The sequence below is a fragment of the Nannospalax galili genome, unplaced genomic scaffold (assembly GCF_000622305.1).
Source record: "Nannospalax galili isolate Female #2095 unplaced genomic scaffold, S.galili_v1.0 scaffold127, whole genome shotgun sequence".
NCBI classification, from domain to species: domain Eukaryota; kingdom Metazoa; phylum Chordata; class Mammalia; order Rodentia; family Spalacidae; genus Nannospalax; species Nannospalax galili.
Window position 1 is genome coordinate 683,873 of NW_008360326.1, and position 16,969 is coordinate 700,841.

At 38.3% G+C, this 16,969-nt stretch overlaps 1 protein-coding gene across 3 annotated transcripts in view; it reads right to left on the reverse strand.

Annotated features, from left to right (window-relative positions):
- Positions 1-2,620: 2,620 nt before the first annotated feature.
- The window catches only part of Bard1 (BRCA1 associated RING domain 1), a 75,305-nt gene continuing 60,956 nt past the window's right edge, over positions 2,621-16,969 (reverse strand). For all 3 annotated transcript variants that reach the window (XM_029560014.1, XM_029560012.1, XM_017796249.2), the window contains 2 exons: positions 5,869-5,966; positions 2,621-5,224 (listed from right to left, as the gene is read on the reverse strand). In XM_029560014.1, coding sequence (XP_029415874.1) covers positions 4,892-5,224; positions 5,869-5,966 — 431 coding nt within the window. In that variant the 3' untranslated portion in view covers positions 2,621-4,891. The remainder of the gene's footprint in view (positions 5,225-5,868; positions 5,967-16,969) is intronic.

Here is a 16,969-nt window from a genome sequence, read left to right on the forward strand (position 1 = left end):
AGGGGAAAAAATTAAATACCAGGTTTAATTGCTTAGTTATGAAAGCTACTGTTACTTTTCCATTATTTGTGAATTCTGCACCCACAATCTAACAGATCCAAAATATTCAGGAAAAATTCTACCTGTTCTAAACATTTTTTCCTCCTGCCATTAATCCCTAAACAGTATTTTTATAGTGCTAGCATTGTACTGGTAGGGTAAATAATTCAGAGATGATCAAAAGCATACAGGAGTATGCACAGAGGCTACATGGCAAACATTATGTCACAATGCCATTTTCTATAAGGAACTTCACCATGTAAAGATTTCAGTATCCAAGGGAGTTATTGGCACAAACCCCCATTGATACTGAGGTATGCATGTTCACAGAAAAAGGAGCAAGAATGACAATTGTTATTTCCAAATTGTACATTACCACAATGTTTCCAAAACCAAAAAGAATAAATGGGGTGGTAGCCAGGATTGTGGTGAATGGACTAGGTACAGGGACACTCTCAACTGTGTCAGGTTTTTTTAGCTCTATAAATGCCACACAAAACTTTGTCAGCTCCTCGATTTGGGACAGTTTTCTTGTACTTTTCAAAGTTTCTACAGCAATTATTTAACATTTTTATGAACAGAGTTGCTGAGAAACTCAAAGCTAAACCAGCTTAAATTCAGAAAAAGGCCTTTATGTTTCATCCACAGCACATTATTTAGGTCATGTTATTTTAGTTTGCAGGTAAACGAGCTTTGTTTTTCCTTCTTTAACAAATTTGCAATGAAAGTAAGTCTAACAAAGCATGAGCTTTAAAGGTAGACACAATCTCCTTTTGGGTCTGTTTTCTTCCAGATGACAGGAAGTTGTCCAAGGTCACCTAAGATGACAGTTTGTGGCACCTTGCCCAAAGAAGTTGCCTTCATAAAGTACACCACTTCCATGAGGCCAAGGCAGTTTGGATACCAACAGAACTTATTAGGGATGAAAGATCCAAAAATTTAGTAGAATGGGTAGGAAAGGCTACACAAACAGGAACACTTGACCAACTGCAAATGGGATGAAGGGAGTGAGATAAGAAATTAACCAGATATGCCAAGTCCTTGTTGAGGCTTACTCCAACAAAGCACAGAACAGCCAGAAATCACACAGAGGGAGAGAATGGTCAGTGTACTCCAGACTGAGATGCACTATGCTATCAAAGCTATTTTCTCCTGAACTGCTTCTAGAGACATCTCTAAACCATTCCCTAGTAGTGGTCCTAGAGGGTGATCCTTAGAGTAGCTATGTGGTTAGTACACCTGAAATTAATGAGAAAGGAAAGTGTATCCCTCACTCTGCAATTGAAAACTCAGGTAGACAAACTAGAAAACAAATGGCAAAATCAGTACCACTGACTTCAAAGCCCACTGAGGGGCTGGATGTTAGTCATGAATCCTTTAAGCATGGCCAAAGTCAGAATAATCAATGACTTAACTAATTCTGCCTCACTGCCAAACAAATTTCCCAATATCAAAATCTATCTAGAAAGATGTGACCATCAGGCACTTGTCACCCAGATTTCCTTACCATGACAGCTATACCCTGGAACTGTGAGCCAGAATAAACCCCTTCTCCCTTTAGGTTGCTCAAGTGGGAGAAAAGAATTATTACAGGCACATGGTGCTTTATGAAAGTACACAGGTAATCAGTAGCCGTTAATATTCATGAGGGAATATTTAGAGTAATTAGCCAAACATGCTTGGCTGCTGATAAAGAGAATTAAAGTTCTCAACTTATCAAGTGCTGTCTTCATTTAGTAGGGAGTTTAGTATGCATCTTTGAAAAGGGCTGACATAAATTCATGTACTAAGTTCAAATTTTGTATTTTAGTATTTTTTTTAAAAAGTAACTTAGTTATTAATAAAATTAAGCATAATTTCCTGTCCTCATATATTCTGGTTAGAGAACAGAAGAGCTATTGTGACTATAATGAGGTCACAATCCTTTCAAAATACAACTTTTTTCTACATTGACCCATTGGGGTAATAACCTCAAATGTGACCCTTCTTATACCCACAGGAAATACCACCCCCTCCTTCAGCAAAACATGATCTTCCTCTATGCAAAGTCATTTAACTACCAAATTCACCAAGGAGACAGGGAAAAAAAAAAGAAATGGCAAATGTGTAAGTACAAGTACATCAGGCACATCATCAAACCCTCTCACTGCTCATCTACCTCATCCTACTTGTAATTCTCTATACTTCCTGTCCGGTTTCCATTTTTGACACGTCAGGGAAAATTAAGCAATTCAATCTGATAAAGCATTCGTAGAGACAACAGCTACAAAGCAGCACGAGTGAGGAGGGCCGGGGAGAGCCGTGCAAGCCCCAGTGGAAGTCACCAACTCTCTGAATCTCACGGAACCTGAGGGAAGCGCTGTGTAAGCTGCGTAAACTATTCGATCCACAATGGTGCTGCACTGTCATTCACATGGTATTTCGGTGCTGTGAAGTATCTAATATGCTTTAGCAGTATTTCCACTCAAAACCAATGAATGTGTTAATGTTCAAAGAAGCAGAGCTGAAAGAGCTCCTCATCCGTTGAGTCTCATTCTTCAATATGCAAATAACCCATTTTAACAGAAGACACAGATGCAAGTAAGCACAAATAAACTTTAATGATTTATGGTAAACAAAAGTGAAGCATAAATCCAGTATAGAAAAATGAAAATTACACGCACTTCTACATAAGGAAGCACAACCTCCAATGTTAAGTGCTTAAGATAAACCAATTGTATAAAAATTAGTCTCAAGAGCACTCAGAAATACTACTACTAGTGAGGAGAGGGAAGAGGAGAGGGAAAATGAGAGGGAGGAGGAAGAAACCAAGCAAATGAACAAACAGGAACAGGAACCTCTGAAGGTGTTTTTAAAAACAGGAATTCATAGCAAGGAACAGAAACCTGATCAGGAAAAAGATCTGTGATCCAACAGAAAGCTACTTAACGGTCAAAATAAATAAGTCGCCACAATCCAAACCCAAATTTTATATTACTTACTCCAAGTGTTACCTAACCCCTCAGATTCACCAGGAATAAAATACAAGCCCAACACTAAGAGTTGTAGACTTCCTAAGCTAATTCAGCCTGGAAGGTCAGGGTCAGGAAAATATATTATTTTATTCATGTAACACACCTGTTGACATGAAAAAGTAATCTATCAAAGGACTTAGGGAAAACATTTTCAAATGATTAGCAGAATATCAAACCTTCTTAGTAAGCGAACCTCAAAATGAGTAGCTTTGCAGCCTCTTGGTGTTCTGAATTAGAGCCATGCTATCATCCCCAAGCTGTCACGCTGTCACAGTCTGCACATGAGGGACACAACTGGCAGTTTTACAGTATCTCCTTCCCCAAACTGTAGTATCATGAATCAATTTCTGGGAAGATTTACCAAAGTTCTCTTCTTAAAAGGCACTTTAAGATGATCTAGCATGCTGATTCACAATGACAGCTCACAGGCCAGAAGGGATGAGCTGCCAGTGGGGATGCGCTCAGGTATGCCATATAGTTTTCCACCTTGACTGTTTTAGTATCAGGAGAATGTGCTTCTCACCCATACTTCTCTATTCATTGCTATGGTCATTTTGTAGGGAATGATAAAAATGGTATAAATCAAGTAATCTCCAATTTCTGCCTACCCACCAACGTAAAAACTGCAACAAAATTAAAACTGAGTTCAAAGCCAACCTAGTTAACTTAGAAAGACTGTCTCACAATAAATAAAAGGTTGGGGATATAGCTCAGTGGCAGATCACTTGGCATGTTTGGTCCTAGATTTAACTTAATTTCAGGTGTCAAAAGAACACATAGGGATATAGCCTAGTGGCAGAGCACTCTGTCTAGCATACATAAGACCCTAACTTCCATACCCAGTATCACAAACAAAAGAGACGGAAAGAGAAAAGGAGGGAGAGAGAAAGGAAGGAGGAGGAGGTGAAGGAGGAGTAGGAGGAGGAGGAGAAGGAGAAGAAGGGATGAAGAGCTTACCTAAACCTATTTTGAAATACCCAGCAAGGTTTACCACAAACAGGTCACGTCTAATCTAATATACTGACAGTTTTCTAAACTGGTAAGACCTTCTAGCAAATGCTGATCATAAAGTATGTTGCAGAAAATAGAAATATGACCAAATACACAGTAAACAGCCAATAAAATGATGCAGAACAAGCCTCTTGCTGATCTCACCACTACCACTCAATAATGAATGGTTTAAGTCATGATTTCTTGATTACACAAGATTTTAAAAGGAATAAAAATGAAGGAAAGCCAGGAAATTTAAACGAAAAAACAATGTAAAGATAAATACATACAGAATTTTACAACTATGGTGACTTATTTAGATAGATGCTCTCTTTCCATTACAACAAAGACAAAATAAATCATGACACTGTTCACTAAAGGATGACAAGTTAAAATGTTGAAACAGTAATGACAGACCACTTGGAGATTCAGCCAAATGTTCTGAGGTCATCTCAGCTACTGATCTTTGATAGATGATAAACAGAACTAAAAGACATGATGAATCAAAACCACAGGCCACTTACAGAATGAAAACTTTTGTAGTTCTAGGGATGGAATCCAATGCCTGATGCATGGCTCTGAGTGACGCTCCACTCTACAGAGAAGTAAAATCTTAAACAGTAGTTTTGGTATCTAAATGAATTCCTAATCTAGAATAATTTGGAGGGGTTGGTTGGGTTTTTTTTTGTTTTGCTTTTTTTAATTCAAAAGAAAAAAAAATGTGAATGGGTCTACTTATCCATAAAAATACGAATGAGGAAAAGTTTAACAACGGACTTTAACAACTAGTTTAACATTCTCATAGGCCATTCACATTCAGCTTGAAATGTTTGCCTGGTAAGACATAGTCAACTGTCAAGAGGAAGTAGTTCAAAGGCCATCACACAGTTGATAAGCCAGCTGGAAGGGGCCATCCAGACTTTGCCCTGCCGAACCCTTTCTGGGCGACAGTGAAACACATCTTCATAGACGATGTACTGCGTGCAGAAGCGCTGGTCAGAATCAGGTTGGGCATGGTACGCAACAGTGTTGATGGTCTGAGTCACATCACTGTCTGGTTTGGGTTTTCTACTGAGGACCTTGCCCCCTGCTGCATCAACTAGTTTAAGAAGGCTGTCCTTTGGATGATGTATGAAGTTTCCCCAAAAAAAGAAGTAGCATCCATCAAACAGTCTTGGCAACTGAAATAGCAAGAAAAAAATGTTAAGAGCAGATCAAAATATTTTTAAACTTTGTATATGAAGAGCATAAAAACAATGGCCATGGGCTGCTAGGAAGTTTCTTAAGAAGTGTGGCCTTGGGGTTCCACAAATGTATTGCCAGGGCACAATAGATTATGAATGAAATAATGGCTACAAATCCAATGAGCCAAAAAACATTTCTGTGTACTCCATATGAAAAAAAGAATGTCACAATTCTATCCTATGGGAAATTTTCTTTGTCACTTCTAAAACGCTTACATATATCAACAAGATAATGGAATGTTACCATTAAAACTGCAGTATGTAGCAATAAAGACATCTGGAAACTAAATTCCAGCAGCAGCTCTAAGTTTTCAAGCTACTTCCTGTCTCAGAGATTTACCTCAGATTCTGAAAGGTTTATGGGAACATTCACGATGCCAAAAATCCATTAAGAGTGCGAAATTATTACCTTCTGGATTTTACTGCACATCTTGATCATCTTTCAGAATCAAGTGCTTGAAATAAGCACAATTAAAATTTTAATCTGTCACCTGTACTTGCTGAAAGGGCAGACAAAGTTTTTCTGGATGGGGATAACATGAAGTCATAAGAACAGAGAAAGTAGGATCAGGAGGAAATACCAGCTGTTCTTTGTTGCGCCTGCTTCTCGGCGGACCTTCTGGAACTTCATACTTCTCTTCCTGCTCGCACACTTTGCTTTTCAGACAGGCTTTCACCCCTGAAAGGAAATAATTACAAACCAAAATAAAATAAAGGAAGCATTATTTCCCTGTCACTGAAATTAAGCAATTTATCCAAGCTGTTTCTTCTTCATGGTTGTCCTAAATACTCCAGGGGAAAAAAACAAAAACAAAAAACCCTCACTTATAACAGAAGAAAACATAATAGAGCTGGGCTTAGTAAGTAAAGTAAGGTACTTGCAATGCAAACAGGAGGGCGTGAGTTTGGATCTCGAGCATACATGTAAATGACAGGTACACCCGCACACACCTGTAACCCCAGTCCTGGATCCCCCAGAGCTCACTGGCCAGTCAGTCTAGCCAAAATGGTGAACTCCAGGTGCTGTGAGACATTGTCCCCAAAACTAAGCTAAAGAGCAATAGAAGAACATACCTGAAGTCAATCTCTGGCATATACACGTACAAATGTACACACACACATAACACCAGAGACAGAGACAGAGACAGACAGACAGAGAGAAAGAGCTAGCTTCCTTTCATTTGGAGGATTAGGCAACAAATGAATGACAGTCCAGAATCTGAACTGAGCATTTAATATCTGTCTACTCACTTTGGCAATTCTACCTGTTAGACTCCAATGATCTAAAGTTAGGAAGGCAATTTCGTCCACAGCACCCAGCTCAAATGGCCATACAACCAGGGCTCAAGAGGACCTGTTAAAATAAATACTAAGCAGAGTCCAAGACACCCTTGGGATTTGACAGCAAAGTCAATCCCGTAGGGAAGACTTGGTTGATAGTCCTAAAACAAAGCATTTTTCTGATGGCTTGGACAAGTGTGCTGACAATTTCAGGTTAAAAGGAAATGTATTACTGTCTGCCAGGTGGAAAAGTCCTAACCAAGGCCATTAGCAGACAGCCAGCATCAGCTGTCTGGCTATGTTCTAAATAAATAAAATGCCCAAGACCAATTACACAGGAAATACCAAACATAGCAGCAGCAGGTTATAGTTCTGAAGGTGGCTAGCGAGCAAGGGAAGGAACTCATGGTGTGTATACACATATACATCACGATCCTGGGTTTGATGCATATTTAAATTTGACATCTGAATTCAAATGACTTAGCTATTACAATTGTTTGTTTTGAGATAATTATACAGACTTCAAACTGAAGTCTTGATTTTGTTGACTATGAAAACAAAATGTAATTAACAATACCACCTAACCTCACAGTTTCTATGCATAAAATACAAGAAATGATCTCAAAACCAATTTTTTTTTTTCGGTCTTTTTGAAACAGGGTCTTTTTTAGCTCCACATAGCCTAGAACTCACCATAAAGACCAGGCTGGCCTTGATCTCACAGAGATCTGCCTGCCTTTGCCTCCCCAGTGATGGATTAAAGTATGCCCCACCACAACTTGCTATTTATCTTTGAGATTACTTTGCTCACCAAATTCAATTTTATTACTGAGGAAACAACAGGAGAGTAGGAATATAATAAAAGAAAATCAGTTACAGTTCAAATTCTTAGCTATTTTAAAGTAGTGTAAGATGTGAAAATGTTGTATCAGTCACTGTTGTCTAAGAGCTTACAATTTAACCAGAAGAAACCTGTATCTACATGAATATATACTTTTGATTGGAAATTAGATATATGGGCTGGAAATATATCAACATCCTAATAAAACACTTGAGAAATGCCAGTGACAGATTCCACTTAAGGCCAGTGTCTCCTCCCAGAACTCTGTGTGTCAGTAAAAGGCTTCTTTCTGAGGAGAACCTCCTAGGATCATGCTTGAAACAGACAGATCCACTCATGGGGGAGAAAGGAAAAGCGGTGATAGTTGTGATGATTATAACAGTTACCTTGAGAACAAAAGATGACACAGGATAAGACACAGAAACTGCAGTCCGTGAGTCAGCAACAGTTCACTTTAGCCTGACCTAGACTTTGAGTTAAAAGTTTTCTCTTTTACTACTTCAAACTGGAATAATAATAAAACTTTTATGAGCCAATCTGCAAACATGGACTAAGGGACAAAAACTGAAAAATATGACACCTTTTAAATAAAAAACCTCTGTTTGGAATAAAACTCAAAACACAAGATTTTGTGAAAATATGTTCTTTTTTTTCTTGAAGCTTGAGGACAATTTTATTCAAATTTAAAAGAAAAATCCCAAAGCCTTTTGGAGTCAGGCCTCGGAAAGGTGGGCAGACCTAAGAGCCCCAAGTGGCTGCGTAGTGATGCCCTCAGGAGCGGGGTTTCTGAGAAGGAAAAGTACATTATTTCATGAGGGACAATTATTCCTCTTACCTCTTTGGCAGAGCTTAGGTGGATCCACCTTCCTGAGGCATGGTCTCCTAGCTAACAGGTGAATCTAACTGACTGGAATGTTAGGTCTCCACTCAGACTGGAGGTTGCATTCTCCGGACCAGAAGGAAATAGTTTTCCTCTAATGGACCTTCACAGCTACTGGGTTTTGTTTTGTTTTTTTTAACATCTAATAAGTAATTTATTGAAGTCTGCTTTGTATTTATCACTGCTCAGTCCCTGTGGGAGAACACAAAAGATTTCAGAAACCAGATACGCACTTCACAGAGTGAACATTTTGGAATTTTCATTCACTCCATGGTTAGAGAAAAAAAGAAATGAGTTTCTTTTAGGCGTGCTCTATGTTCATGGAATTCCCTGTGCTAGTTGTGTATTGTTAAGAAGATGTTGGTCAAGCACTTGGAAGTGAGATGTAATGCCCTCTACCTGATGTCTGACTTCTTGCTTCTTTAGATCTGCACCCCCAAAGAAAGAACAACCCATTTTCAAATATTACTGTGGAAAAATTAGTATAACACTTGAATTAAGTTAATCTAGAAACATGCTGTCCTCCATCCTTTACAGGTGGAATAAAGTGAACAGTATGTACCATTCTCAATCTCTGCAGCTCCACCAGTTCACACCAAATTCCATAAAAATCCAACACTTGTTCCCAATTTACATTCTATCTGCCAACTCCAGTCATTAAACAGATGATTCCATTTCCATTATTCCTGGACAGACTGTGAAGCCAAAGACCTACTTTAATATAAACATCCCTATTTTTTAAAAATAACTGAGAATTTCATACATGCACATAAGGTGTTTTAATCAAATCCATGCCCACTCCTTCGCCTCCAACTCCTCCCATATCTCCCCATCACTTTTTTTCTGATAACTTCATGTACTTTCTTCTTTAGATTTTTAAAATATTTAAAATTACAGAATTTAAGAGCTAGAAAAGACCTAGAAGATCAAGCCTAACTTTTCTCATTTTATAGATATAGAAAGTTAAATGCAAAAACAAAGCGACTGCCAAGATCACTGCTAAAAAAAAGCAAGGAAGAAGCTAATCACGTCCTAACACAGGCGCCCACCTTAGTGCTGCATCGTTATTATTAAGCACCTCCTACTTAGAAGAGGGATTCGTCTCTGCCTCTAAAAGGAAGTCTTGCCCATTTTTTAAAATTTCTTGCTACTTTTTAGTTTCATAATCTAACCTTAAGCTTTCATTAAAACTGGAAACTTTATCCTGCGTACTAAATTAAAATGAAATATCATGGCTTCAATTGTCTTCTATCAAAAAATAATCCTTTATAAAATTTAATTTACATGCATATTTTTACTCCTACTCATGAGTCAAAGACATTGCAGAGGTCACTGCGACAACCTCAGGCCAAAGGACAAATGATGGCAAAGGAAACTCTACATCACCCTGGAAATTCAGAGCCAGATACGATCTGTACTTCTGTCATAGTCGGTTATGGAACTCAGCTTAAAAGCTACAGTGAGAGATTAGCAGACTCGTGCTTTTGAGATTCACCTTTTCCCTCTTAGAATAACTGCTAACCTTCAGAACATGTTTACACCTGTTAGAAAGGTAATCTTCAAAATAAAAAATTCTGTTACATGCCATTTAGTTCAGATTATAGTAAAAGCAAAAATAAACTGGCTTTTTTTTTTCCAGTAAAAATGTTTGAATGCAGCCAGGCATTGTGGTCCACGCATAAGTCCCAGTACTCAGGAGTCAGAGGTAGGCAGGTATCTGTAAAATCAAGGCCAGTCTGGTCTACTTAGCAAGTTCCAAGTCAGCTAGAGCTAAAGGGAGACCCTGTCTCAAAAACAAAACAAAACAAAAAAACCCAACAACAACAACAACACCACGTTTGAATGCAAAGTTATTTCTAAAAGAAACAATTCTGGGGCTGGAGAGATGGCTCAGCTTTTAAGAGCACTGGCTATTCTTGCAAAGGACCTGGATTTGAATCCCAACACCCACAGGGCAGCTAACAAACTATCCTTAACCCCAGTTTCAAGAGATCTGACACCCTCTTCTTACTTCTGTGGGCAGTGCATGACATGGGTGCACTTATATACATGAGGCAATACATTGATACACATAAAAATAATAAATGTTTTAAAAAAGAAAAAGAACCAATTCTGGACCAATTTACCTTTAAGGTTCTTTAAAAACTGCTGCTGAAACATTATAGAAGTATTATGGTCTGGCTGTGGCAATGCAGTGGGATTCAAAATCTGTAGTGCGGCAAGAAATCATGCCCCACTAAAGCTTTAGTTCTTCCATCACTAAGGTTGTAAATATAAAATGAAACATTAAATGCTAAAAGGAAAGCTAGAATACCATTAAGAAAATATGGAAAATCAAGATGTTTATTGTCACTTCCTTGGGCAGAAAGGAGAACAATGTGAACAGAATTTGCTAGCTTATGGTCTGTTCTTCTCACACCTGTAAATCCTTTGCAACAAAACCCTCTTCTCATATGTTTTCATCAGTGGAGAGTCACTGTAGCAACAGTACTTTATGAGATCTATGAATGCTGTGTTACCTAATATTCATCTTTGGAGCAGAATGGATGGTTATAGTCTGAATGTGCAACCATTTAAAATAAAATTCTAATAAGCACAAGACCTAACCAAAGAACATTAAAAAGAATGTATTTTTAAGAGCTAAAACCACAATTTCTGTTGAAATTACAGAAAAAAAAGATAAAACACTTGAAAGTCCAATTTATTCCATCTTCTTCTGAAAGTAGCCTAACTTTAAGTTTTGTTTTGTTTTTTTAATATTCTTACTTAGCATGTATGTGTGTGGGTGCACCAGTGCCACAGTGCTTGTGGAGATCAGAGGACAGCTTGTGGCAGTCAGTTCTCTCCTTTTACCACATAGGTCCCAGGGATTGATTTCAGGTCTTTCGAATTAGTGGCAAGTGCCTTTACCTGTTGAGCCATCTCCTGACCCACCTTTCTAATTTTAAATGACCAAAGATTCTGAGATTTGTTTGGAGGAAAGACCTTGATGATTATTATGAACATAATGCTCTGAGTTTTAACTATGTGCACCATCTCTGTATCCAGGCAAGACTGGGGTAGTAGATAACAGTCACATTCTACAAAGAAGTTGTGAACATCAAGTATGTAGATACTAAAAGGTTGCTCTGGAAATGCAGTGCTGGGCTCCTGGGAGCCTTCAGTTCCAACATTTTTGTCAAGTGATCAATATTTTTTGTCTTATAAGTCACCTTAGTAATTCCATTGTGTGATCCTTTAACATGGGAACAGTATTACAATCTGGGCCTCGACAAAGCTTTTCCTGCAAGAATTTTCCCTAATAAAGCACCTTGAGTCTGGACCACTAGACACCACAGCAGCATTATACTTCAAGGCTATTCTGAACAGTGGAATCACCAACACAAACACATGTGAGAAATGCGCTCCCCAAACTGAAAGGGCCACTTGTTTACAGCAAGACAGGTGAAAGCACGAGGCCAAAAAGCACCTTGTTTGATCTCAGCTGGGAACATGCTAATCTGCAGGTCAAGTTCTAAGGTGCACTGCAGGTCTACAAAAGCTTTTTATATTGACTTGGGGATTACACAATTTTAGCAAGTAAAGCAAATTCACAAGTGTAGAATTCATAAACAATGAGGATTTGCTGTGTCTTGTTTCCTTTCAGAGCAGAAAACTGAAATGCAGTTAGCTGGCTCAAGGCCATTTAGTTAGTACAAGGCAAAACAGGAATTTGAACCTGAGTCTGCTTAGTTTTCTAGAACCCACACATTTTACACAAAAATATATTTTTTTGGTATGCAAGCTAAATCCTGACTCTAAAAGGCATGACTTTGTGAACATGACAAATGAGGCTACGCTTTCAGTAATCCAAGTCACTGCATATTATGAGAGGATTTTAACAACTGAATACTCCATTTCTCCAAAGCAGAGTCCTGTCAATAGACTGCACCCCCTGAATTTGAACTGATAATGTACACTCAAACTCAACTGACAACACAGGGAACCCACAATTCCCTATTCATGGGATTGTCAATTTGTCGGTTTTGCCTGTGCTTTGATGCTTAAACATCTTTTCCTCAATGTTTTTAAAACATGACCATACCATTTGAATTTGCTAAGCTGAATTCTTCCTAACTTACAAATTACTGTTTTGAATGCAAAATATTTTTAAATAGCATAATTTTAATTGCCGATTAAAAACGTTAGCTAATGAAGCTGACATTAAAATACTAATTCTAGCTAGCTAGGTGTGATGGCTCACATCGGGAAATCCCCACACTTGGGCGGCCAACGCAGGAGGATTGGTGAGTTTGAGGCCAGCCTGGGTTACATAGTTAAGTTCCAAGATAATCTGAGCTAAAGTGTGAGTGCCTATTATTTTGTTTTATGCTTTTTTTTTTTTTTTTTTTTTTTTTTTTTTTGGTATTACTGAGACACAGTCTCACTGTAGCCCCAGCTGTTCTGGAACTCACTATGTAGACCAGGCTGGCCTTGAACTCACAGAGATCCACCTGCCTCTCCCTCTCGAGGGCTGGGACTAAAGGCATGCACCACCATGCCCAGCTGTTTTATGCTTTTAAAAATATATATATATATACAATATACAATGCTGTATATTGAAAATGAGACTTAAAACTTGCACACTTCCACCTCAATGCTGTCTGCAGAGCATTCAGAACACGATCTTTAGGTGAATTAATGGATATACCAGATTTTATGAAACGGAGGACCTAACAATGAACAGTGAAATGATAACCACTGTATCAGGAATAGCTAGCTAACAGCCCATTACAGAAATGGACTGTACACATGTGGGTTGCTTTATCCATCTTACGGGTTTACTTGGCTGATTCTTTTAGCTTTCACAAGTAACACACTGTAATATCTTCTGATACTAACCATGTGTTACTGTTGGTCAGAACCTGGCATGTACAGACCAGAGTTTGTTAAGTATGGCATCAACAGAGGATGGCAAAACACCAAGAGAGTTGCACAGCACTTCCATGGGAGGGGGTCCATGATTATGGATCAGTTCACAACATCTTCAGCTTCGTAGCCGTTGATAACTAACTTTAAGTTAATCTTTTTTATTGGAGAAAAATAAAAGACTAGCATTTACAAATTGGAATGGACAAAATTTCTAATTTTTTGGAGAGCAATGCTGACGTCGTGATAGTGTCATCACCACCTTTACTGAACAAGGAGAGGAGAGAGCTTCCTTGAATTCAGCAGCCTGTTCTTCCCCCAGCTAGTCAGTCATCATGGAAGTGAAGGGAGGAACAGCAGAGTAGACAAGGTGCCTACAGCAGTACCTGGGCTCTGACCACCAGGGTGCCTCCACTGCTGCTGCTAAGCCATCGTTTGTGTTGGCACTGAGCCTCAGTCTCCACTTATACTTTGTTGACTGTGAACAGCACTGCAGACAAGAGTCTTGTAATACCATGCCATAAGTAAAATTTTAAGGCAGAAAAATCAGGTGCTAATGCAATGAGAGGAAGAAACCTTCTCATGTCTTATTCCAATAAGTGCCAAATTCCTATGCTACCTAGTACCAACTAAAGAAAAATGAAAAAGATAGCTCTTTTTTCTTCCTGAAAACTAAGTTTCCAAGTCTGGAACATGTCTGAATGATAAACTGTTTCTGTAAATTTGCTGTCACAGCACAGAAAAACTTGAAAATTGCTGAAAGCTGAATGACATCTACTCTAAGGATTATGCCTTGAGTGCTTACAGAGACCAAATAGATTGCATAAACCCTAGAAGATTTAAGGCTTTCCCAGGGACACATGTGAGGTGAGAACTCAGATATTTTCAATTCCCACATCGGCTTTTCCTTATGATTTTTTTCTTAAAAAAAAAAGAAAGAAAAACCCAAAGCACCTAAGAAAACACCAGCTTTTAGTATTCAAATTTAATATGCTTTATTTCTCTTACAGTAAATCACACAATCAGCTTATTAAGGACTGAAAAGGAGAAGAGCCATTTTCCAGGTTAGTCAAAAAGTGCAACAAATGGCAAAAACTGCTGAGGACTCTGGAAGGAGAAGGGATGGGGAGCAGGACATTGAGCTTTATCTTGGATAGATCAATGAGTTGATTTACTATCTGGTGCCCCGAGTTTAAGAATTAAAGTACACTACTCAGAACTTCAACCTCCTTTTGAACCTCCTTTGAGATAAATCAACTAAACTTATTCACTAAGCAAGTAAAACAAAATAGATGATTTAAAATAAACTTTTAATAAATTAACGGCAAGATCAATGAAATGGAAAAAAATCAAACAGCCAATTGTTACCTATTAAATAAATCTAAATAATGTGTATTTAGGTTTTAAATACTCTATAAAAGTTGGCAAATGTCAACAAGAATTCTTAACCTACTTTCCATGTGAAGATTTTCCATCTCTGTACTATGAGATCTTCAACATTCCTATTTATTAAGTTATACGATACATCATAACCCTTACTCTCTATTCATACATCAAATTTTTAAATAAGCCATTTTCCAACAATTTAATCATACTTCTAAAAATTTAACCAAACTATTTTATATCTACCATAAATGCTTAATAAAGTCCATAATTATGCCATCATTTACAATTAAAATACTTCAGCCAAAAGATAGGCTTGCATTTTCCCTTTTGAAGAAAAAGAGAAGCAAATACAAGGTCCTATTTTTGGAAGATTTCTCAGCTACGAATTTTCAAACTGGATTAACTTTATACATGTTATAGATGTACACATAAACTTCTTTTGCAAGAATGACAGTTTACACTTTGTCAAGCCACTCCTCTTATATAATGTCTGCTTGATTCCCTCTTTGTTACCTTAAACATGTTCAATTATCTTAAGATTCAGATTGAAGCTTATCACTTTGCAGGAGTAACAAGGGCAGCAACTTATCCAGACAGCACCTTAGCCCAGATCTCTTCTTGATCGTGTGTACTATATTACATGTAAGCTTTCTTTTGGCCCTGAAATTGTATTGCTTCTCTATGTATACAGCAGAAACACAATTCCCAAAGTACTACTTAGCTTGAAATCATTAATGCAAAGTCATTAGGGCATCCCTGGCCACCTTGGCAAAGCTTGGCATCATTGCATATTCATGCAGCTTATGAAGTTCAGGGCTACAACAGTATTTTTCTATAGAGAAAATTATCCCACATAGAAAAGTGTTCCTTTATTCTAAATTGTTGGTAACCACTCCTGCCTCAAGCTCATAAAAACATTATCAGTGGGTATGTATTCCATTTTAGATGAGCCACTAATGATCATGAATTCATAGTAAACTTGGTCAATTTTCTGAATTTGGGGAGAAAGGGATCAACCAATGAAGAGAATGAAAAGAAGTACCCCTGAACCCACAGCCACACAAGATTATAGGGAACACATACGAAGATGAACAAAGCTTTAAGATATAGATGTGTGGCTGGGCGTGATGGCATAATCCCAGCACTTGGGAGGCAGAGGCAAGTGGATCTTTGTGAGCTGTGAGTTCAAGGTCAGCCTGATCTGATCTACACAGCAGCTGGGGCTGCAGGGAGACCCTGTCTCAAAAAGACCCCCCCGCCCAAAAAAAAGATATAGATGTGTTAAAGCTGAGACCAACCCTGCATGGAAGGGCAGAGAATTTCTCTGCACTCCTGAAACAACTACAGCAATAGGGCCTGGAGACATGGCTCAGCAGTTAAGAGTAGTGGCTGCTCTTCCAGAAGACCCTGGTTCAGTTCCAAGCACCCACATTGTGGCTAACAACCCTCTGTAACTCCAGTTCCAGGGGATCTGACACCATCTTCAGGCATTGTGGGGGCATTGCATGCATGGGCACACTTACATGCATGCAAGCAAAACACTCATACACATAAAGTAAATCTTTTAAAAGCTAGAGTAATACATAATTCTGGATTTTAATTACCTATTTATTCTTCTGTAGCTTCTAGCAATTTCTACCTGAAACAACACTGAAAAGCTGAATTAAATTATCACGAAGCCAACAAATTTCCTTCAAAAAATTAAAATAGATAAACATCACTGTGGTGGTTTGAATGGGAATGCCTCCCATAGACTCCAAGTACTTGGACATTCTGTCCCCAGTTGGTGGCACTGTTTTGGGAGGTTGCAGGAGGTGTGAATTTGCTGGAGGAAACAAGTCACTGGGGGCAAGCTCTGAGAGTTCTTAAGCCTTACTAGATTTCCAATCACTCTGTTTCCTGCACCTCCTTGAAGATGTGCTTGCTCAGCATTCTGCTCTGGCCACCTCTGCTGCTGTGCCTCTCCCATCATTCTGGACACTAACCCTCTGGAACCAGAGGCTCAAATAAACTCTTCCTTCTATAAGATGCCTTGGTCATGGTGTTTGATCACAGCAACAGAAAAGTAAATAGTACAATCACTCAACATCAAAACCAAAAGTCTGAATAACTATGCCATTAGAACTAAACTAGGAATTTATGTCACTCAAAATGACAATTAAAAAAAAAAAACCATCAATGAAGCTCCAGTCTGATTTGGCTAAAAATTAACATTCAAGTTATAAAACCCAAAGAATCATTTTGCAAAGTCTTTTATATTGGACTTTTTAGTCAAATAGACTATGATAGAACTACACTTAAAACACACACACACACACACACACACACAGAGAGAGAGAGAGAGAGAGAGAGAGAGAGAGAACTCTTAAATGCATCTCTTCTTTTT